The sequence below is a fragment of the Entelurus aequoreus genome, linkage group LG17 (assembly GCF_033978785.1).
Source record: "Entelurus aequoreus isolate RoL-2023_Sb linkage group LG17, RoL_Eaeq_v1.1, whole genome shotgun sequence".
NCBI classification, from domain to species: Eukaryota; Metazoa; Chordata; class Actinopteri; order Syngnathiformes; family Syngnathidae; genus Entelurus; species Entelurus aequoreus.
This window is the reverse complement of record NC_084747.1, coordinates 36,226,465-36,249,254: the sequence shown is the minus strand read 5'-3', so window position 1 is coordinate 36,249,254 and position 22,790 is coordinate 36,226,465. Positions and strand designations below refer to the sequence as shown.

Sequence of the window (22,790 nt, the reverse complement as noted above, 5' to 3'; positions counted from 1 at the left end):
CATCTGCCCATCTTCCAACAGTGTGCACATTGCCGTCAAGCCTTTTCGTTCCCACTGTTTAAACCCATGATCTTCGAACCCAGGCTTGAAATTGGGATCACGTGTCAACCATCCTAGTATCTTTCTTTCATCCTCTAATTTGTATTTTTTTGAGATATTATTCCAAATTCCAATTGTAAATTTAGTAATCGGACTCAGTTCTGCCTCTACTCTCTTTTCTATTGTTTTATTTGCCAACAAGTTTTGGATAAGATCTCTCCCCTGGTCTAATTCAATTCCCTTCCATTTCGCTTCGTATTCTGGTCTACACCAGCATACTAGATACCGAAGTTGGGCTGCATGGAAATATTCTTTCAGATTTGGCAATGCCATTCCCCCTTTTACCTTGGGCAGCTGGAGAGTTTCGAACCTAATTCTGGGTCTTTTACCCCCCCATATGAATCTCGATATATTTTTATCCCACTCATCAAATTGTATTTGTGGTACTGCTACTGGTAGGGATTGAAACAAGTACAAGAGTCTCGGCAACACATTCATCTTGATTATTTCTATTCTTGAGCTTAAGTCCAGACACAGCACTGACCATCTCTCCAGATCCATTTTAAGCCTCAGATTTATCGACCCATAGTTGGCTTCATATAGTTTATCTCTTTCCTTTGTTATATTAACTCCCAAATATTTGACCATTTCCAGGTCCCAATTTAGTTTATACGTCTCTCTAATTTCTAATGAGGGGTTATAGTTTAACAATAATATTTGTGTTTTTGTGACATTTAACTTATACCCCGAATATCGTCCATAATCTTCGAGGGTTCTCATTAATCTAGGGAATGTTTCTTCTGGATCTCGGAGATAGATCAGTACATCGTCTGCAAAAAGCCCCACCTTGTGTTCATTATGTCTAATCTGTATACCTTTAATTTCCTTGTTTTCTCTAATCAGTTGGGCTAATGGTTCTATAAATAATGCGAATAACGTCGGGGATAAACAGCAACCCTGCCTGGTAGACCTCTCCAATTTGAAGCTTTTCGAAAGACTTCCATTTATTTTGACTCTAGCTGATGGTTCTTGGTATAGTGACTTTATTATCTGTACTGATTTTTTGTTAAAGCCTAGTCTTTCCATTACTTTATACAGGTATAACCAATTTACACTGTCGAATGCTTTGTGAGCATCAACACTCACGAGCATAGCACTTGTTTTTGTCTTCTGTATTTCATCAACTAAATGTAAGGCTCTCCTTATGTTATCCTGAGTTTGTCTTTCCCTAATAAATCCAGTTTGGCAGTCCTCTATTAGATCCGACATAAAGTTTTCAAACCTTTTTGAAATAATAGATGTATACAACTTGTAGTCCACATTCAGTAGCGAAATAGGTCTATAATTGTTACAGTCTTCTTTATCTTTACCTTCTTTATGTATTACTGATATAATCGCTTCTTTCCATGAGGGGGGAATTTTTCCTTTTTTAAGGGTGTAATTAAAGGAGGTCTGTAATAAGGGAATCAACTCTTCTTTAAATGTCTTGTAAAATTCGGCACTAAAGCCATCTGTCCCCGGGGATTTGTTATTTTTGGTCCTTTGTATTGCTTCTTCAATTTCCCCAATTGTTATATTAGCGTTTAGCATCTTGTTTTGGCTAACTCCCAATGAAGGCAGGTCCAATGAATTTAAGAGAAGTTCCATTTCCTCCTCTCTTGCCGCAACTGGTTGTGTATATAGTGTTCGATAATAATTTTCAAATACGTTTTCAATCGCTTCTGGATCGTATAATAGGTTGTTGGTCTTGGGGTCCCTTATTTTGTGAATATTATTTAATGTTTGTTGTTTTTTCAGTCTCCTAGCTAACATCTTTGTTGCTTTAGAGCCTCCCTCGTAGTATGTTTGTTTCACAAACCTGGTCTTTTTTTCGACCTCATCCATAAGCATTTCGTTTACTTTTTTTCTCATGTCTTTAATCTGATCCATTATCTCAGAGGTTCCCACTGTTTTATGTTGTTGTTCCAAATCTTTCAATTTTCCGATTCGTTTTTGATATAATTCTAATCTTGCCTTTTTCATAAAAGATGTTTGAGCTATCAACTTCCCCCTTAAGACCGCCTTCAGAGCATCCCATAAAATTGTCGGCTCCACCTCCCCGTTATCATTCTCTTCTAAATATGAGGTTATATCTTTTTTTGTTGATTCTATCACACTTTCACTATTCAGGATGCCCACATTCAATCTCCATAACGTGTTTTTCTTCCTACTATTTAGATGAATTGTCAAGTATATGGCACTATGGTCTGAGAGATCCGTTACTCCTATGTTGCACTCCTTCACTCTGTGTATTTCTTCTTTGTTCATCAGATACATATCTATTCTACTGTACATTTGATGTGGTGCTGAGTAATGAGTATAGTCCTTCTCCAACGGGTGTAGTTCTCTCCATATGTCTATTATTCCCAATTCCTTCATCATTATGTTCACATATTTGCTAATGTGTTCCTTACTTCTAATCGTGCTTGTCGTGTCTAAGTTATAATTCAAAGTCAGATTAATGTCACCTCCACACAGCCAAACCCCCTCTGCTTCTTTGTTAATAACATCAAATATTTTCTCATACGTGGATTTACCGCTATCTGGGGGGACATAGACATTAATTAACGTTACTGTTTGGTTTTCCAATTTCCCTTTCACTATTATATATCTCCCCTCTTTATCACATATTTCCTTGATTAATTCAAATTTAACTGAGTTCGATATTAATATGGCGACACCCCTCCTATTACTCTGTTTTAAGAATGTACTGTAAAATGTATTGTTGTATCCGAGTTTCCTGAATTTTTCATGTTCCTGTTTAGATAAGTGCGTTTCCTGTAAATATATTACCTGCATCTTTTCCTTTTTGAATTTAGCCAAGACTTTGCTTCTCTTAATCGGATTGTTTAACCCATTAACATTCAATGACACCACCCTTACTTCATTACTTTGCATAAAGGTTTTCCTTTCGTACTTTTTCTGTCTTCCCTGTATCACGTCTGTTGCATGTTTCAGTTAAATTTTTTTGAATAATGAAGAAAATAAAAATAAAAATAAAACAAGAAACAAAAGATGACCCCCAAGGTACAGAGGCTCGCTCGCGTGATCCTCTCCAATCCTCAACCTGGCTAGCTTTAACCATTTCCTATCTCTATCGCACAGCGAGCGACTCTCCTCTACACAGGTCCCTCAACCATAACATTGTGAGTTAGAATAAAAGAAAAGATAAACAAAAACCCCTAAGAGGGTATATAGGAGAAAAGTCAATGTTCCAATAAGAAAACAAAAAGTATCAATATCCACGGTTCATGATTCTATATCAAAGTTAAATCTCTGGGATTATATCTATATCAGGACAGAGAGCATATTCCTAGTTATACTACCTAGTAACCAGTGTTCTTTTTTGAACATGAGAGACAAAAAAACAAAACAGAAAAAAACCGGTAATATATATGCGGACCTATATGTGCACATACATGTAAATACATATACGCACTCACCCACAACCACGCATATATTCACTTGAAAAAAGGAATGTGGTAGTATTCATTTCGCATATCACACTACTTCCATTGCACCAGGGTACGTATAGACCTGTCTCCCGAGCGCCCCAACGGGCGCCACCGCAGCACCACAACACTAAACCGGCTGTCGACCCAGCTACGGCAGCACCCACCACAGCGCCCCGGAGACAAGCCCACCGGGAACGGGGACAGGGGAGCCCCTCTACGCTAGCATGTCCAGTGTAAAACAAAGTCAACAACTTATCCATAATATTGATGTATATATAGATCGGTCTCATCCTCAACATATATGCAGTACAACTGAGTAATAAAATAGAAAATAATAAAAAATATAAACAAATAGAAAAATATAGAGGGAGAGAGGGAAATAGGTGGTGAAAGCAGAGACAACCATCGAGCTGAGACGAAGGGGAAATGCCTTCCAAATCCCTCTTTTAGTACACAAGAGTATGAAAAGATATTCAAGTTGAACCCTGTACAGATCAGGTTCCATAATGTTTTGTCGCCTGTATGATATCCAATGTTCAACCAATTTAGTCCCTTAAATATTATACATTCTCCCTTATACCGTCATCTTTCCTCTCTCCCTCCGTGGAAAATATAAATAAAAAAGGTTTACAGTAAAATACATAAAGGATCATTACAAACATGTAGTGCTTCTAAATGTTTATCAGATACCCACGTAAAATCCCATTCACACATACATATGCATACAAAAACATGCGAACTTGCCCACATTCCCACAAAAGCACCCACACACGATCCATGTCCTGATGTGGATACTCACGCACGCACCCACACACATATGTATGAATGGATACACACACACGCACACACCCACACACACACACACCCACATACACACACACACACACAAACAGAACAAAACAAAAAAAAAGGTTTGTATTCTATCTGATTCCAGATCTAATATCTTATAGAATGAGAGTTCAAACATAGACTAAACCAATAAACCATACCAGCGTTTCCCTTATTTCCCCTGACCATCCCCCTCCCCCCCGTGAGTCCCAAGTTCTTGCAAAAGTCCAAAAGAAAGTAAATCTCTGTCCGTTTCCCATCAGTCTATTCCCTTCAATGTGTCCATTTCCTTGGCAGGCAACCGTGGATGTGTCTATTTACATAAGTGTCAGTTGTAGTGGTGTTCTTACCCCATTTCTCGGATCAATGCTACTCAGTACCGTCATTCTCGTCCAGAGCCCCCATGTTGTCTCCGGACTCGCTGCCGCTGCCGCCGTCTTCTTCTTCGCCGTCGTTCACCTCGTCGTTATATTCTCCTTCCACGCTGATGCCTCCCATCGCCTCGTCCTCTCCTCCCGGACCGTTCTTCCCGTGCGTTCCATCCTCTTCGTTGCCTAGTCCAGCGCCGTTCTCCTCCTCTCTCTCCCGGCCGGTGTCGCGCCGTGTGTCAGTTTCGAGCAAAGGAGGAAGTGATACAGCGGAAGCAGAGAGCTTCCTTCATATGCCAGCCTCTCATCTGTTTGCTTGTTGCACATTCGAAACACACACTGGATGACAACGCTAATCATACTTGCTGGTACGTACATTAATGGTGTATTTATTACTTATGTATTTATCTGCTGTCTATGAACTACAAATAATCAGTGTCTTTGAATCCCAATTAATGTCCATTTAAAGGATGCACTACAATCCTTTTTTGTCTAGTTCTCTTGTACTAACCATGGAGGCCATGTTGTGTTTTTTTCACTGTTTGTGAGCAAAATAACACACTCCCCACCCAAAATGCACCTCATTCCTTGAATCTTTTAACATCAGCGCTTGAATGCACAACACCAAGTCAAAGTCCTTTGTTCACAAAAAATGCTCCATACTGTCTGAACATAAGAGAAGGTTAACAAAAACAGGAAGTAGAACATTTCAACAAAATGGAATGCTGAAAATGGCCCGCCTTCCGCCCGAATGCAGCTGAGATAGGCTCAAGCACCCCCCGCAACCCCAAAAGGGACAAGCGGTAGAAAGTGGATGGATGGGTGGGCTCTTAACAGAAGCACTACTTCCACACAGTCATCATCAAGACATTGTTGACGATCATGGCACAGATATGCTCATTTGTGATGTATTACACACAAACACGCATGTTGCATTTGTTGGCCACGTGTTGGAAGTAATCAAGCACCTTTTGTCTGCTAAACGCTTCATGCTATCAACAAGCTCCTCAACTGACAAGATGGTGAATAAAAGCAAGTGTTGTTATGTTTGGGGATTTAAATGAAAAGCAGAAACTCAACGACATCTGGTGAAATCATCCTTTGCTACACATACGTGACAGCAGTTGAGACTTTTTGTATGAACTCAGTACTGGAAAAACACTTAAAATACTTCACCCTTTTGGCAAATGCTTAAGCCAGATTTCCGCTTCTTTACTTTCTCATTTTATCTGAATGTGTTTAGCTTGTAGCCAAATAAACACTATGAACCCCTACTCTTTCACGTATTGTTCTTACTTCATGTGATGGATGCTTATGTCCATGTTGCAGCAGCTGCTAGGACTTTGGCTTCGCTCAGCGGGTTGCGCATGTGTCCTGCACCTGTTCTCCCCACACAGAAGCTTCTTTTTACACAAAGATAGACATAAAGAAAGTGAAAGCCAATACATTTGTGTGTAGACTGGATTCCAAAGTGTTCATTTGTCTCTCAGAGGAAATAGTTACCATGCAATCACTCTAGTGTTGTTTGCCCTGGTCCTCACATCTGTGCTGGCTGCTGCTTGGTCAGGAGTAATCATAACTCTGCTGAAAATGATCAACTCTGTGGTTTGTTTCTCCTCCCAGTGCCTCTCATGCTGTCTGGCCATGGACGACATACACAACGGGGTTCAGATCGGAGAGAACAAGTTCATCAGCAAGTAAGCCTCTCGCTTTTTTCTGCTCTATGCACAAAAAAAATTGTGTGATGCAAAGACATGCTAAAGATTGAGATGTAACCACAAACCATCTCTGTCTCCAGGGCAACCATTCTCTCACATCTAAAGACGTACAACCTTTACTATGAAGGACAAAATCTACAGCTCAGACACAGAGAGGTGTGTGAGCGCACGTATTTTTACAGCGTTGCCCCATTTTACACACATTCCTTTCAGTCATCCGATCTGAAAAGCCTGGATGACTCTGTCTATCTATGGCATGTCATTCATTGATCCCTACCAGGAAGAGGGCGAGCTGATCGTTGAAGGCCTATTGAACATCTTTTGGGGCCTGCGTCGTCCAATCAGGCTTCAGATGCAGGACGACCATGAGCGGATACGACCGCCTCCCTCCTCCACATCCTGGCACTCAGGTTGCATTCTGGACAGTCAAGGGTACGAAGTGCACACGGGGTCAGGTTACGCCACTGACCGGAAATGTTGATGCGCTAGGGACAAATGTACACTGAATGGACACTTCATTAGGTACACCTACAATAACAAAAGCTTTGTCTTTACAAAAATATAAAAACATTAATGCTAGGTCAGAGATGTCTTCAGTTAAAGGCCTACTGAAATTAATTTTTTTAATTTAAACGGGGATAGCAGATCCATTCTATGTGTCATACTTGATCATTTCGCGATATTGCCATATTTTTGCTGAAAGGATTTAGTATAGAACGACGACGATAAAGTTCGCAACTTTTGGTCTCTGACAAAAAAAAAGCCTTGCCCCTACCGGAAGTAGCGTGACGACACCGGAGGAAGGGCTGCTCACATTTTCCTATTGTTTACACCAGCAGCGAGAGAGATTCTGACCGAGAAAGCAACGATTACCCCATTAATTTGAGCGAGGATGAAAGCTTCGTGGATGAGGAACGTAAAAGTGAAGGACTAGCGTGCAGTGCAGAACGTATCTTTTTCGCTCTGACCGTAACTTAGGTACAAGGGCTCATTGGATTCCACACTCTCTCCTTTTTCTCTTGTGGATCACGGATTTGTATTTTAAACCACCTCGGATACTATATCCTCTTGAAAATGAGAGTCGAGAACGCGAAATGGACATTCACAGTGACTTTTATCTCCACGACAATACATCGGTGAAGCACTTTAGCTACTGAGCTAACGTGATAGCATCGGGCTTAACTGCATATAGAAACAAAACAAATAAGTCCCTGACTGGAAGGATAGACAGAAGATCAACAATACTACCAAACTCTGAACATGTAACTACACGGTTAATGCTTTCCAGCTTGGCGAAGCTTAGCAATGCTGTTGCTAACGATGCCATTGAAGCTAACTTTGCTACGGAACCTCGACAGAGCTATGCTAAAAACATTAGCTCTGCACCTACGCCAGCTCTCATCTGCTCATCACGACCCGTGCTCACCTGCGTTCCAGTGATCAACGGTACAACGAAGGACTTCACCCGATCACCGATGCGGTCGGCGGCCCGGAGACGGAGGAAGTCAAGGTGAGGTCGGCGGCTAGCGCGTCTGCTATCCATCTCAAAGTCCTCCTGGTTGTGTTGCTGTAGTCCGCCGCTAATACACCGATCCCACCTACGACTTTCTTCTTTGCCGTCTCCATTGTTCATTAAACACATTGCAAAAGATTCACCAACACAGATGTCCAGAATACTGTGGAATTTTGAGATGAAAACAGAGCTTTTTGTATTGGATTCAATGGGCTCCGAATACTTCCGCTTCAACCGTTGACGTCACGCGCAAACGTCATCATATCGAAACGTTTTCAGCCGGAAGTTTGCCGGGAAATTTAAAATTGCACTTTATAAGTTAACCCGGCCGTATTGGCATGTGTTGCAATGTTAAGATTTTATCATTGATATAAAAACTATCAGACTGCGTGGTCGGTAGTAGTGGGCAACGCTAAATTGGCCCTAGTGTGTGAATGTGAGTGTGAATGTTGTCTGTCTGTGTTGGCCCTGCGATGAGGTGGCGACTTGTCCAGTGTGTACACTGCCTTCCGCCCGAATGCAGCTGATAGGCTCCATCACCCCCCGCGACCCTGAAAGGAACAAGCGGTAGAAAACGGATGGATGGATGATTATGCTTATTTCAGCTTCATTAGGTTGTCTGGGTGTACCTAATTTTGTGGTCTGACAAAGTCCAGACAAGGAGACAAAAAGTCAATATTTTATTATTTAATTTTGTCACCCGTAGCTCCCCAAACAGCACAGACAGCCAACAGACGCCACACATGACTGTGCCCACTTTGGAGGTGACCTCTCCCGACAACCAATCAGAGAACGGTGTGATGGAGGAGCACACAGAAGGTGAGTGTCTTTGTTAAAAGTATAAAAATTACAACTTGTGTAACTCTTGACTCTTTACCATTGTGTGTGTCTCACTGATCCAGAAGAGGACAGTGAAAACTCAGCTCAGCTCCTCAGAACCAAAAGTGACGCCGGTGTTCTAAGGCGGGTCCACCGGCGCTCCCCGAGCGACCAGAGGAAGATCCGGCGCCATCGCTTCTCCATCAACGGACACTTCTACAACCACAAGGTGCCCACAGCTCCATATCAATGAGAACTAAAGGATTGAGTTGATTTGATCATTGATGACTGATTATTTACTCAGACAGCCGTGTTCACTCCTGCTTTTGGCTCTGTGACCAACGTACGCATCAACAGCTGCATGACAACTCCTCAGGTGCTACGAGTTCTTCTCAACAAGTTTAAGATTGAAAACAGCCCCGATGACTTTGCACTCTACCTCGTTCATACTAGTGGAGGTAACTTCACACTTCATCACACATCATGGTCATCATGGTCAGATGAGTCTTAGTTTAGCAGGATATTCTTGGGAGGTCAAATCATATCAAGCTTTTTCGTTTGCCACCACAGAATTGTATCTGTGATGGCAAAAAAAAAAACAATGTAATAATGACCATAGAACTGCAAATTTGTAATAAAAATACTTCCCCACATTAGCACCTTTTCTTGACAGGCCACTAATGTGTTTCAGAGCGTGCAAAGCTGAAACGCAGCGACTTCCCACTGGTGTTGAGAATAATGCAGGGCCCATGTGAGCAAGTGTGTAAGCTGTTCCTCATGGAGGAGGATCTAGGAGAAGAAGTCACCTATGATGTAAACACCTTCATCACTCACCATGAGGAGGAGCCTCACTTCTTCTCTCTCATGCCTCGTTTCCTCCATTCCACCAGGTGGCGCAGTATATCAAGTTTGAGATGCCGGTCCTGCAGAGCTTCGTCACCAAGCTGAAAGAAGAGGAGGACAGAGAGGTGCAAAAACTGAGGAGAAGGTACAGGAAGTGTTCTTGAGTCAAACTAATGTTCTACCTACTCAAGCCACTGACATGTGTGTGTGATTGTATGGCAGGTACAACATCCTGCGCTGCATCATAGAGAAGCAGCTGGGCTGTCTGCCAGAAGCAGCCTCGTGTATGTGAACTAGCAACTATTATCCGGGGGAACTTTGTAGGTGAAGGTTTACATTGTGTGTGGACATTTTACAACACAGTGATTGTTTTATGCTAGTTATTCATTTTAAGCACATGCATTAAGTCATGCTTTGAGTCAAGTGCCTGATAAAAACACAACAAGCAATGATCACATGATCCCTACATGAAAGTTTTACATGTATAAGCACAAAGGTGGGGGGGACACAAAGGCGATGAGCCTTAATTATCTCCCACAATGCACTGTGTTCCATGCTTGTGTTAAATTGGTAACCAAATGGACTCAATTGGTTTTACAGCAGACATATTAAGCCCTTCGCGGACATCAGCCCAGCCTGCATGTTCAGTTCAACACTTGGGAGAGACTAACATTTATGCAACAGAGTGCTAAAAACAGCAGAAAACTCCCGACAAAAAGAAAGATCTGTGACCAGCTTTTTTGCAGTACATTCCTAAAAACAGCAGTGGGCTGAGAACCGGGGTCATCTGCAGCGGACATTTGTGGTTCGCATAACAGGGACTATTTCTTCCTGAAGTGTGTAACTCTGACCAAAAACAAATATCTACTGCAGAAGATGCTGATTTTCAGGACAATAGAGAATATTTTATTACCATTTTTGTAGCAGATTCTTTAAAAACAGATTGGGGTTCGTCATAGAAAATGTTGGACTGGTAGTTTCCTAATCCTAAAAACAGCTGAGGGCACCTGTCGTAGAGAGCAGTGGTCTCCAACAATTGGCCCAGGGACCGCGACCGGTCCGTGATGTATTTTCTACCGCATCACACAAACATTAAATCATTTACAGACGACTTAATTTTCTCTGAATGAACTTTTGCGTGTCCCACTAGACACCAATAATATCAAAGCTGTATAATAAAACTCCTGATAGGAAGTCACCATTTGTTATATCTTTCTTACAAGGGACAATGCACAGTAATGAACATATACAATGTAAATGTGTGAGATTGTAGCCAAAAACTAAGCAATCTGCAGTCCATAGCAGGTTAATGGTATATAGTGTGTCAACCATCAACCTGCCAGGGACCATCTCATCACAAAGAAAAAAGCCCAGGGCTCCCACTAGCTCTGCGTTATAGTGAGTTGTATTTATCTGCTACGTGTGGAAGGAAGATCCACAAAAATAATACAGACATTAGACCTGTCCCAGGTGCAAAGGTTGGGGACCACTGATAGAGAGAATCTTTGACTTGTGTTTATTTTTCAGTAAATTCCTTAAAAACAGTAAAGCGCTCTTAGAATATATGGAACCTTTGACTAACAATATTGCAGCAGACTCCTTAAAAACAGCAGAGCGGGCTCGTTTTTACTGCAGTTTCCTTAGAGGGGCAGTTTGCAACCTTTACGCAGACACCTAGAGGGTGACAAAAAGTGTTTTAAGTTTTATATCGCGGACTCTTACGTTTTCAGCACATAACTACGCATGTCTGTAACACAGCTTTGTGTGCTGTCAGCTAATGATAGCCATCTGGCTCATTAGCTATCACTTTTTAATGAATATTCTATCATAACTTGACTATAAATTGTTAGTTGCTTCTCTGGGACTGCATGCTCCCTCATGTATGTGTGGATGTGGCAACAGTGAGTGACAAAAGCCTGCACGGCAAACAAATTCATCGGACCAACTAGCAGATTTTATTTAATATAATTATTAATCGTGAAAAACACTTCAAACATCTATGTTCTGTCAACCACTACTGGTAACATAAACTAGCCAGTGGTGTGCTCGTTATGTTTTTTGGTTTAAAAAGTATGTAACTGAGGAAGTTGCAAACAGCCCCTTTAAAGATGGCAGCATTAGGCAATGATAAAAAGGATTGTCCCTCTACTTAAACATTGTAGGTTTGATTCCAGCTGTTATTTTCCCTTTATGGCATCATACACCTTATTAAGAATCATGGCCACATTGAGTGATGTCGTAAAAGTGCTTTGATGGTCATAAGGTGGAAAGAGCATCAATCAAACAAACAATTGGAAAAGCACATTATCATGTTGGGTGTTTGGACTGTTGTTTAGTCTGGTACAAAAAGCACATTAACTTGTGGAAAAGATGTGATGCACACAGTTTACACAATCTCACATTGTGAGTGGAAGTAGGTCAGCGTGAGTGCGGCGCTGTTGCCATGTTTGTGTGCGTGCTGTTGATGAAATAATATTTGCTGACTGAGACACAGGTAAGCTGCTTCAAGGTGCTTCCTGCGCGCTAACCACACTATCATCGCAAGATGGTAACAGTAGCGTCATTTGAAAATGTGCATGTTTTTTTGTATGACTTGTTATTGAAAACTATTTGTCTTTGACATGTGAACAACTCATGATGCTATGAAAATGTATTGAACAACGATTGTAATTTAATTAAAAAAAAGATACTTGAGAAAATGCATCAAATGTTATGTAATGTTGTCAATATCCAATTAGTCATGCTCAGGACTAAGATGTGTTATTCTCTCGTTGGACATTGGCAGCACACACACACACACACACACACACACACACACTAGGTACTTAAGTCCTACTGTCAGGAGTACAGCAGCTTACTGCTTCACCCAGCCAATCACCACCTAGAACCTGTCTGAAGGGCAACCAGCCCACCCTAAGACACATTTACTGCTTTCAGTCTCTGAACTGCTTAGTTACACACAAACTTCTGGAGGTGGAAGAGCATCACTTGAAGATCTTGGATTTATTCCCAAACAAGTAAGACACTCTTGATATCATTCACACTCACCAAACAAGACAAATGTAGCAAAAGCTGTTGTCTTATCAGATCTGAAGTATTCATGGTAGTAGCAATTCAAACAAATCAAGTGGTTCATAAATAACCATTAGTGTGTATGACATATTTTCAATCAAAAATGTCTATGGGTCTGTGTTTTATGCGTCAGGTCAAAATGTATGTGTTTGTAAATGTTGATGTGTGATTTTATTTTCTTATAATAATGCCACTATTAATACTGTTAATGCATAATAATTATGCATTATATAATATGATGTAACTGATGTCATAAAAATCAAAGAATAGTAATATATTTGGTCAACAAAGGAATATAGTACTGAAAAAATAGTATGTAGACAAGGCAATAAGCAATTTTTGTGTTGAACAAATTAGTATTTTATCCTCTCATACTTGTATTAGTCTCCAAGTCAGGTCTCCAGAACTTATGCAAGCTATCTGACCCCTGGTCTTGGTGCCGCTTACGTACAAGTTATCACTTTGAAAGGATTAGGAGATTTGTTTGGCAGCATGGTAAAAATAACACGTGTCTTGAGAACATCTTGTTTGCATTTGTCACTGCCAACAATGTTACTCAACTGCAGAGAGTGTTAGGCATATAGTGGGTGCTGCTATGCAAAAACGATGATGAGAGACATAACTACAGCTAACTACATTATTGAGAGGCTGGCATTCACTAGAAAATATAAAACAAGTACATTTTAACATGTGTGTATATATATATATATATATATATATAAAACAAGTACACTTTAACATATGTATATATATATACACACGTATATATACATATATATGTATACATATATTCACATATATATATATACACACACACATATATATATACACAAACATATACATATATATATGTATACATATATTCACACATACATATACATACATATATACACACACATACATACATATATATATATATACATATATATATCACACATAAATACACAGGACTGTCTCAGAAAATTAGAATATTGTGATAAAGTTCTTTATTTTCTGTAATGCAATTAAAAAAAACAAAATGTCATACATTCTGGATTCATTACACATCAACTGAAATATTGCAAGCCTTTTATTATTTTAATATTGCTGATTATGGCATACAGCTTAAGAAAACTCAAAAATCGTATCTCAAAAAATTAGAATATTTCCTCAGACCAAGAAAAAAAAAAAGATTTATAACAGCAAAACAAAATTGAACATTTGAAAATGTCAATTATTGCACTCAGCACTTGGTTGGGAATCCTTTTGCACGGATTACTGCATCACTGCGGCGTGGCATGGAGGCAATCAGCCTGTGGCATTACTGAGGTGTTATGGGTGCCCAGGATGCTTCAATAACGGCCTTTAGCTCATTTGCATTATTGGGTCTGGTGTCTTTCAGCTTCTTCTTCACAATACCCCACAAATTCTCTATGGGGTTCAGGTCAGGGGAGTTGGCAGGCCAATCCAGGACAGTAATGCCATGGTCAGTACACCAGTTACTGGTGGTTTTGGCACTGTGGGCAGGTGCCAGATCATGCTGGAAAATGAAATCATCTCCATAGAATGTAGTGAAAATAAAGGACTTTATCACAATATTCTAATTTTCTGAGACAGTCCTGTATATCACACACACACATATATATATATATATATACACTACCGTTCAAAAGTTTGGGGTCACCCAAACAATTTTGTGGAATAGCCTTCATTTCTAAGAACAAGAATAGACTGTCGAGTTTCAGATGAAAGTTCTCTTTTTCTGGCCATTTTGAGTGTTTAATTGACCCCACAAATGTGATGCTCCAGAAACTCAATCTGCTCAAAGGAAGGTCAGTTTTGTAGCTTCTGTAATGAGCTAAATTGTTTTCACATGTGTGAACATGATTGCACAAGGGTTTTCTAATCATCAATTAGCCTTCTGAGCCAATGAGCAAACACATTGTACCATCAGAACACTGGAGTGATAGTTGCTGGAAATGGGCCTCTATACACCTACGTAGATATTGCACCAAAAACCAGACATTTGCAGCTAGAATAGTCATTTACCACATTAGCAATGTATAGAGTGTATTTCTTTAAAGTTAAAACAAGTTTAAAGTTATCTTCATTGAAAAGTACAGTGCTTTTCCTTCAAAAATAAGGACATTTCAATGTGACCCCAAACTTTTGAACGGTAGTGTATATATATATACACACACACACATATATATATATACACACACACATCCATCCATCCATTTTGTACCGCTTGTCCCGTTCGGGTCGCGGGGGGTGCTGGAGCCTATCTCAGCTGCTTCGGGCGGAAGGCGGGGTACACCCTGGACAAGTCGCCACCTCATCACACGGCCAATACAGATAGACAGACAACATTCACACACTAGGGCCAATTTAGTGTCGCCAATAAACCTATTCCCAGGTGCATGTTTTTTGGACACACACACACACACACACACATATATATACATATATATATACATACATATATATATATATATACACACACACACAATATATATATATATACACTACCGTTCAAAAGTTTGGGGTCACATTGAAATGTCCTTATTTTTGAAGGAAAAACACTGTACTTTTCAATGAAGATAACTTTAAAATAGTCTTAACTTTAAAGAAATACACTCTTTATATTTGTAATGTGGTAAATGACTATTCTAGCTGCAAATGTCTGGTTTTTGGTGCAATATCTACATAGGTGTATAGAGGCCCATTTCCAGAAACTATCACTCCAGTGTTCTAATGGTACAATGTGTTTGCTCATTGACTCAGAAGGCTAATTGATGATTAGAAAACCCTTGTGCAATCATGTTCACACATCTGAAAACAGTTTAGCTCGTTACAGAAGCTACAAAACTGACCTTCCTTTGAGCAGATTGAGTTTCTGGAGCATCACATTTGTGGGGTCAATTAAGCGCTCAAAATGGCCAGAAAAAGAGAACTTTCATCTGAAACTCGACAGTCTATTCTTGTTCTAAGAAATGAAGGCTATTTCACAAAATTGTTTGGGTGACCCCAAACTTTTGAACGGTAGTGTATATACACACACACATACATACATATATATATACACACACACACACACATTATATATATATGTATATATATACACATATATATATACACACATCCATCCATCCATTTTCTACCGCTTGTCCCGTTCGGGGTCGCGGGGGGTGCTGGAGCCTATCTCAGCTGCTTCGGGCGGAAGGCGGGGTACACCCTGGACAAGTCGCCACCTCATCACAGGGCCAATACAGATAGACAGACAACATTCACACACTAGGGCCAATTTAGTGTTGCCAATAAACCTATTCCCAGGTGCATGTTTTTTGGACACATATACATCTACATATATATATATATATATATATATATATATATATATATATATATATATATATATATATATACATACACACACACACATATATATATATACACACACACACATTTCACAACGCAGCTGCAACATAGCTGTAAAAATATTTTGTTAAAGGCCTACTGAAATGAAATGTTTTTATTTAAACGGGGATAGCAGATCCATGTTATGTGTCATACTTGATCATTTCGCGATATTGCCATATTTTGCTGAAAGAATTTAGTAGAGAACATCGACGATAAAGTTTGCAACTTTTGGTCGCTGATAAAAAAAAGCTTTGCCTGTACCGGAAGTAGCGTGACATCGCAGGTTGAAAGGCTCCTCACATTTCCCCATTGTTTACACCAGCAGCGAGAGCGATTCGGACTGAGAAAGCGACGATTACCCGATTAATTTGAGCCAGGATGAAAGATTTGTGGATGAGGTACGTAAGAGTGAAGGACTAGAGTGCAGTGCAGGACGCATCTTTTTTCGCTCTGACCGTAACTTAGGTACAAGCTGGCTCATTGGATTCCACACTCTCTCCTTTTTCTATTGTGGATCACGGATTTGTATTTCAAACCACCTCGGATACTATATCCTCTTGAAAATGAGAGTCGAGAACGCGAAATGGACATTCACAGTGACTTTTATCTCCACGACAATACATCGGCGAAACACTTTAGCTACGGAGCTAACGTGATAGCATCGGGCTTAAATGCAGATAGAAACAAAAGAAATAAGCCCCTGACTGGAAGGATAGACAGAAGATCAACAATACTATTAAACCATGGACCTGTAAATACACGGTTAATGCTTTCCAGCCTGGCGAAGCTTAACAATGCTGTTGCTAACGACGCCATTGAAGCTAACTTAGCAACGGGACCTCACAGAGCTATGCTAAAAACCTTAGCTATCCACCTACGCCAGCCAGCCCTCATCTGCTCATCAACACTCGTGCTCACCTGCGTTCCAGCGATCGACGGTGCGACGAAGGACTTCACCCGATCATCCGTGCGGTCGGCGGCTAGCGTTGGATAGCACGTCTGCTATCCAAGTCAAAGTCCTCCTGGTTGTGTTGCTGGAGCCAGCCGCTAATACACCGATCCCACCTACAACTTTCTTCTTTGCAGTCTTCATTGTTCATTAAACAAATTGCAAAAGATTCACCAACACAGATGTCCAGAATACTGTGGAATTTTGAAATTAAAACAGAGCTTTTTTGTATTGTATTCAATGGGGTACCAATACTTCCGTATCAACCGTTTACGTCACGCGCATACGTCATCATACATAGACGTTTTCAACCGGAAGTTTAGCGGGAAATTTAAAATTGCACTTTATAAGTTAACCCGGCCGTATTGGCATGTGTTGCAATGTTAAGATTTCATCTGCGTGGTCGGTAGTAGTGGGTTTCAGTAGGCCTTTAAATGTTCCTCAAAGTTTATAATGCTTTGTAATACACGTCTTTGAAAAGCTCTGATACCAGTATGATGATGGTGATGCAGGTAATGTCATGACGCTAAGGGGCACGTGTGCAGCGGATAGGAGGCTGCTTAGAGTGTACCCATGGTTTGAAAGAGGCTGCAAGCATTAAAACACGCCCTCTTCCTGGTCCGACCATGTAAGCCACGCCCCAAGAATACACACCACATAACGAAAGCTCATTTATATTACAAAAGCAGTTCAATAGCAACCATAACATCAGTTTTTTAAATCCTTTCAAAAATCGATTTTTTATATGTGAAGGTGCAGCAGGGAAGCTCCTGTAAATAGTTGGTGTAAAATAAACTTGGTCAGGCAGGTTAAAATCCAAAAGAACTTGACAAGAAACTGTTGTAATCCCAGTAAGGAGCAAACTGCCTTACTAGCACTGATAGGCTCATTTATAAACAACCGTACAGCAAGTGAGTTCCATATAAACATCAACATTTTCAAGAAAAAACTGCATGACACTTGTTATTCTATCCAACTTCTCACGAGCGCACGCTTCCTGTCACCAGCCATTCAGTAGATGAGTCTTCTAATTCATTCCATTTTCTACTGCTTGCCCCTATGCGGGTCGCAAGGGGACCGAAGCCTATCCCAGCTGCATTCGGGATAGGCTGAACAAGTCGCCACCTCATCGCAGGGCCAACACAGATAGACAATATTCACATTCACATTCACACACTAGGGCCAATTTAGTGTTGCCAATCAGCCTATCCCCATGTACACAGATAGACAATATTCACATTCACATTCACACACTAGGGCCAATTTAGTGTTGCCAATCAGCCTATCCCCATGTACACAGATAGACAATATTCACATTCACATTCACACACTAGGGCCAATTTAGTGTTGCCAATCAGCCTATCCCCATGTACACAGATAGACAATATTCACATTCACATTCACACACTAGGGTCAATTTAGTGTTGCCCATCAGCCTATCCCCATGTCTTTGGAGGTCGGAGAAAGCCGGAGTATGTGTAGACAACCCATGCAGTCACGGGGAGAACATGCAATCCACACAGAAAGAATCAAACCCAAGACCTTCTGTCTTGGCAGGAAGTGTGTAAAACATATACAGCAGGGATGTCAAACTCGTTTTAATTGAGGGCCACATCACAGTTATGGCTGCCACCAGAGGGCTGCTTGTAACAGCGAATAATGTATGAATTTGCCTCTGGATTCTATTAGTAATTATATGAATTGTTTTAAGTAGACTGTCGATTTTACATTAAAAATTTCACTGTCAAATAGTGTTTTTCTGTTTTTTTTTAAACATTTCACGGTAATTGGAAAAACTACCTGTCTTTTTGGGGGTCTTTTTTTTTTTTTTTTACAGAAAAAGCTGGCAGCTTAGTTGCCAGAATTTTTGTCTTAAATTGACATTGGTTTTTACAACATGATATTGTTAATGGAAAAACAGTACAAGTTCTTTTTTTATTCTGGCAACTTAGCTGCCTGTTTTTGTACTGTAAAAACAAATGTACCGTCTTTCCATTTACAGTAACATACCATTAAAAACAACAACCGTAGATATTACCGTCAAAAATTGGCGGCTCAGTCAACAGAATTTTAATGCAAAAAATAGTAGTAGTTTTTTAAATTTACAGTAATATACTGTAAAGAACAACATAAAATGTATTGTCATTTTTATTAATTTGATGGGTAGTTAGCTGTAAAGTTAATTTTTATTTTCATTTAGACAAAAACATGTTTGGAAAGTATGATAATATACTGTAATATTTGTTGCATTATTGGATACTATTAAAGTTGAAAAGATATGCAATTTCAGGGAGTACATATATTTTTTCTGTCAAAATTTTAAAAAATCAATGACATTTAGTGAGAAAATATTAAGTACTTTATTGACACATCATTTCCAGGTGTTTGCTGGCCAGATAAAATGTTGCGTGTCCAATTTGGCCCCCGGGCCTTGAGTTTGACACGTGTGGTAAACAGTATGCGTAACCGTTTACTTACAGTACAAATAATTAGTTACCTCAAAAGATGAAACTGCAATATGGTGCCTATATTTAAAGGGCAGGCCACTCTTTGTTAATCACAAACTTTTGAAAAATGTGACAATATGACGTATACTGTAGAGCAGTGGTCCCCAACCACCGGTCCGCGGCCCGGTACCGGTCTGTGGATCGATTGGCCGCACAAGAAATTTAAAAAATAAATAAATAAAAAATTATTTTTATTTTTATTAAATCAATAAAAAACAAGATATACTTACAATTAGTGCACCAACCCAAAAAACCTCCCTCCCCCATTCACACTCATTCGCACAAAAGGGTTGTTTCTTTCTGTTATTAATATATTACTGGTTCCTACATTATATATCAATATAGATCAATACAGTCAGTCCCCCCCCCCCCCGTGGGACAAATTTTCAAGCGTTGACCGGTCCGCAGCTACAAAAAGCGGGGGGGTATGTTTTTTTTTTTTTTTTTTGGTCATAAAGAAATACAATCATGTGTGCTTACGGACTGTATCCCTGCAGACTGTATTGATCTATATTGATATATAATGTATATATTGTTTTTTATGTTGATTTAATAAAATAAAAAATTAAAATATATATTTTTTAATTTCTTGTGCGGCCCAATCGGTACACGGACCGGTACCGGGCCACGGACCGGTACCGGGCCGTGGCCCGGTGGTTGGGGACCACTGCTGTAGAGGATTTACAATACTGTGCTACAAAATACTTTTTGAATAACCATCCATCCATTTACTACCGCTTGTCCCTTTCTGGGTCGCGGGGGGTGCTGGAGCCTATCTCAGCTACATCCGGGCGGAAGGCGGGGTACACCCTGGACAAGTCGCCACCTCATCTCATTTTTGAAAGACTTTCTAAGCCCAATATAAGTGATGCAGTACAGTAGTGCATATTGTATAAACATTGTGTCGTTTCAGGTCAACGATCATGTTCAAACTGTTGTCAGTGATCCTGGGCGTGCTGCTCCTAGCCACGGTGGTACCCACCCCCGAGGCCAGACGTGGTGGAGGCTTTAGAGGGGGAGGTGGAGGCAGCAGACCGGTCTACCGAGCACCACCTCCAAGGAGCAGTGGACCCAGCACCGGTAAAATAGCTGGAGCAGCGGCAGTGGGGGCCATCGGAGGAACCATGCTGGGCTCTGCCCTGAGCCGCCCCGGGTACGGCTACGGTGGAGGATACGGAGGCTACGGAGGCTATGGAGGTTATGGGGGGATCGGGGGCTTTGGAGGGGGTTACGGCTACCCGAGAGTAGCTGCTGGCCATGCCTCCAAACCAGCGTATGAGGCGGAGGGCTCTGGAGATTTGGAGTACTACACTGGAGCGTCGAGTGGACGCATCTACAGCAGCATCATCGTCCTTATTGGCACCCTGCTGTCTCTGCTGCTCGGACACTGGTCGGCACTGCCAGCCATCATGTGAACATGCCACTTGATGCTCTAGCTATAGAAGCTACACTCAACTGCACCCCCGTGTGGACACAAGGGTGAACTGCTAGAGTGACATTACAGTATTAGTACTTCTTAAATAGCGTGAGGCCGCGTGAGATCCTCGGGAACATGCTTCACACCCCGTTTCAACAAGCTGCACTACAAAACTTACTCAATGTAGCCATTAATCCTGACTTACCCATTATGATTTTAAAAAATCAGCACACATTTTATTATTTTTTATTATTTTTGCAGGTTATAGAAAATGGATGCATGGATGTTATATACTGTATATTTTGCTCCTGAGTTTATTTAATTATAATTATTAGTATCAAAGGACTTACGTCGGTCAAAAAAGTTTATATAGTTAAAATATATATTTTTTGATGCACATAAAATATTTTCTTTTAAACTAAAAAACAATGTTATTAAAGTTATTCTTTGTTGTAAATTGATTGAGATTCATTTATTATTTTTCTTTAGTGTTAAGAATAAAGTGTTATGCAGAGATGTACTTATCTTATTTTATTGAAAAATGACACGTGTGGGGCAACAGGAAACAAGAATTACTGCGGTAGATTCTCACAGCCAATCTTCATCTTACTACTTTGTAATACCATCAATAAGAACAATAACGCCGTGGAGCCGTTGGGAGAGTGGCCGTGCCAGCAACCTGAGGGTTCCTGGTTCGATCCCCACCTACTACCAACCTCGTCACGTCCGTTGTGTCCTTGAGCAAGACACTTCACACTTGCTCCTGATGGGTCGTGGTTAGGGCCTTGCATGGCAGCTCTCGCCTTCAGTGTGTGAACGTGTTTGTGAATGGGTGAATGTGGAAATAGTGTCAAAGCGCTTTGAGTACCTTAAAGGTAGAAAAGCGTTATACAAATATAACCCATTTAATAATAATAAATGTATTACATATATTGGAGTGTTTCTTCCTACGCTATGTTGACATTTCCAGCTCATTTTGTCATCTAATATGACCTCTAAAATTGTTTTCATTTCATTAGCATCGGTGCTTGTGTCTTTTCAACTATAATCAAATAAAATGTAACTTTTGCTTATGACTCCGACAGCATACTTTATGTGCATTTTTATGTGTGTGTTTTTGTGCATTTTTACCCGAAAACATGTAGTCCCGTAATCTGCAAATAATGTTTTTTTTTTGGTTTACAGAGATGACTTATCAATAATGAATAATCATATAAACCAGGGATGTCAAACGTACGACCCGTGGGCTGGATCTGGCCCGCAAACAGGTTTTATCCGGCCTGCGAAATGAGTTTGCTAAATACAAAAATTAGCAGTAATTTTTTTTTTTATGAAAAAAATTGCTGTTCTAAATGTGTCCACTGGATGTCGCAATAGCAATTCTTTGTATCCGCAGCCACGAGAGCGAGCGTGACTACATGCTCACGCTGCTTATTAGTGATAGTAAACAAAATGTGGAGAGTAACTTTCATGCCATATTGTCAACGATGTTGTTGGTAATGTAACTTGTGACATTTATACCCAAATAAATGCGTTTAATAATCTGTACATTTCGTGTAGGATTTATGACTGCGTGGGGACACATTTTCTGGGCACGCACAAATATGCTGAAATATGTATCTGCTTCTAACTTCATGTGTTATGAATGAAATGAGTCTAAATTCACAACTTTTGTTGTCAGTTGAGGAAAATGAGCAAATTATATTAATAACAAATATTTTTATTAATTTCATTTTCTGATAGATTAAAAATGTACACCAATGGGAGCATTTTAAAACTGCCAGACTCACTTCCACCTATTATGATGATGAACAGTATCAC

The 22,790-nt window shown here is 40.2% G+C and overlaps 1 protein-coding gene across 3 annotated transcripts in view; it reads left to right on the top strand.

The window, feature by feature from the left end:
- LOC133632854 (ras association domain-containing protein 2-like) overlaps window positions 1-22,517 on the top strand; it is a 43,711-nt gene extending 21,194 nt beyond the window's left edge. The window contains exons 2-11 of one of the 3 annotated variants that reach the window (XR_009821717.1): window positions 6,353-6,426; window positions 6,528-6,603; window positions 6,728-6,879; window positions 8,667-8,779; window positions 8,863-9,008; window positions 9,084-9,237; window positions 9,471-9,592; window positions 9,670-9,767; window positions 9,845-12,116; window positions 20,466-22,517. Coding sequence is in view for 2 of the 3 variants with exons in the window: in XM_062025608.1 (XP_061881592.1) it covers window positions 6,374-6,426; window positions 6,528-6,603; window positions 6,728-6,879; window positions 8,667-8,779; window positions 8,863-9,008; window positions 9,084-9,237; window positions 9,471-9,592; window positions 9,670-9,767; window positions 9,845-9,914 (984 nt within the window). In the remaining variant the exon portion in view is untranslated. Of the gene's footprint in view, window positions 1-3,941; window positions 5,098-6,352; window positions 6,427-6,527; window positions 6,604-6,727; window positions 6,880-8,666; window positions 8,780-8,862; window positions 9,009-9,083; window positions 9,238-9,470; window positions 9,593-9,669; window positions 9,768-9,844; window positions 12,338-20,465 lie in introns of those variants that run through there. The other 2 variants (XM_062025609.1, XM_062025608.1) reach the window with 2 other exon arrangements.
- Window positions 22,518-22,790: the final 273 nt, after the last annotated feature.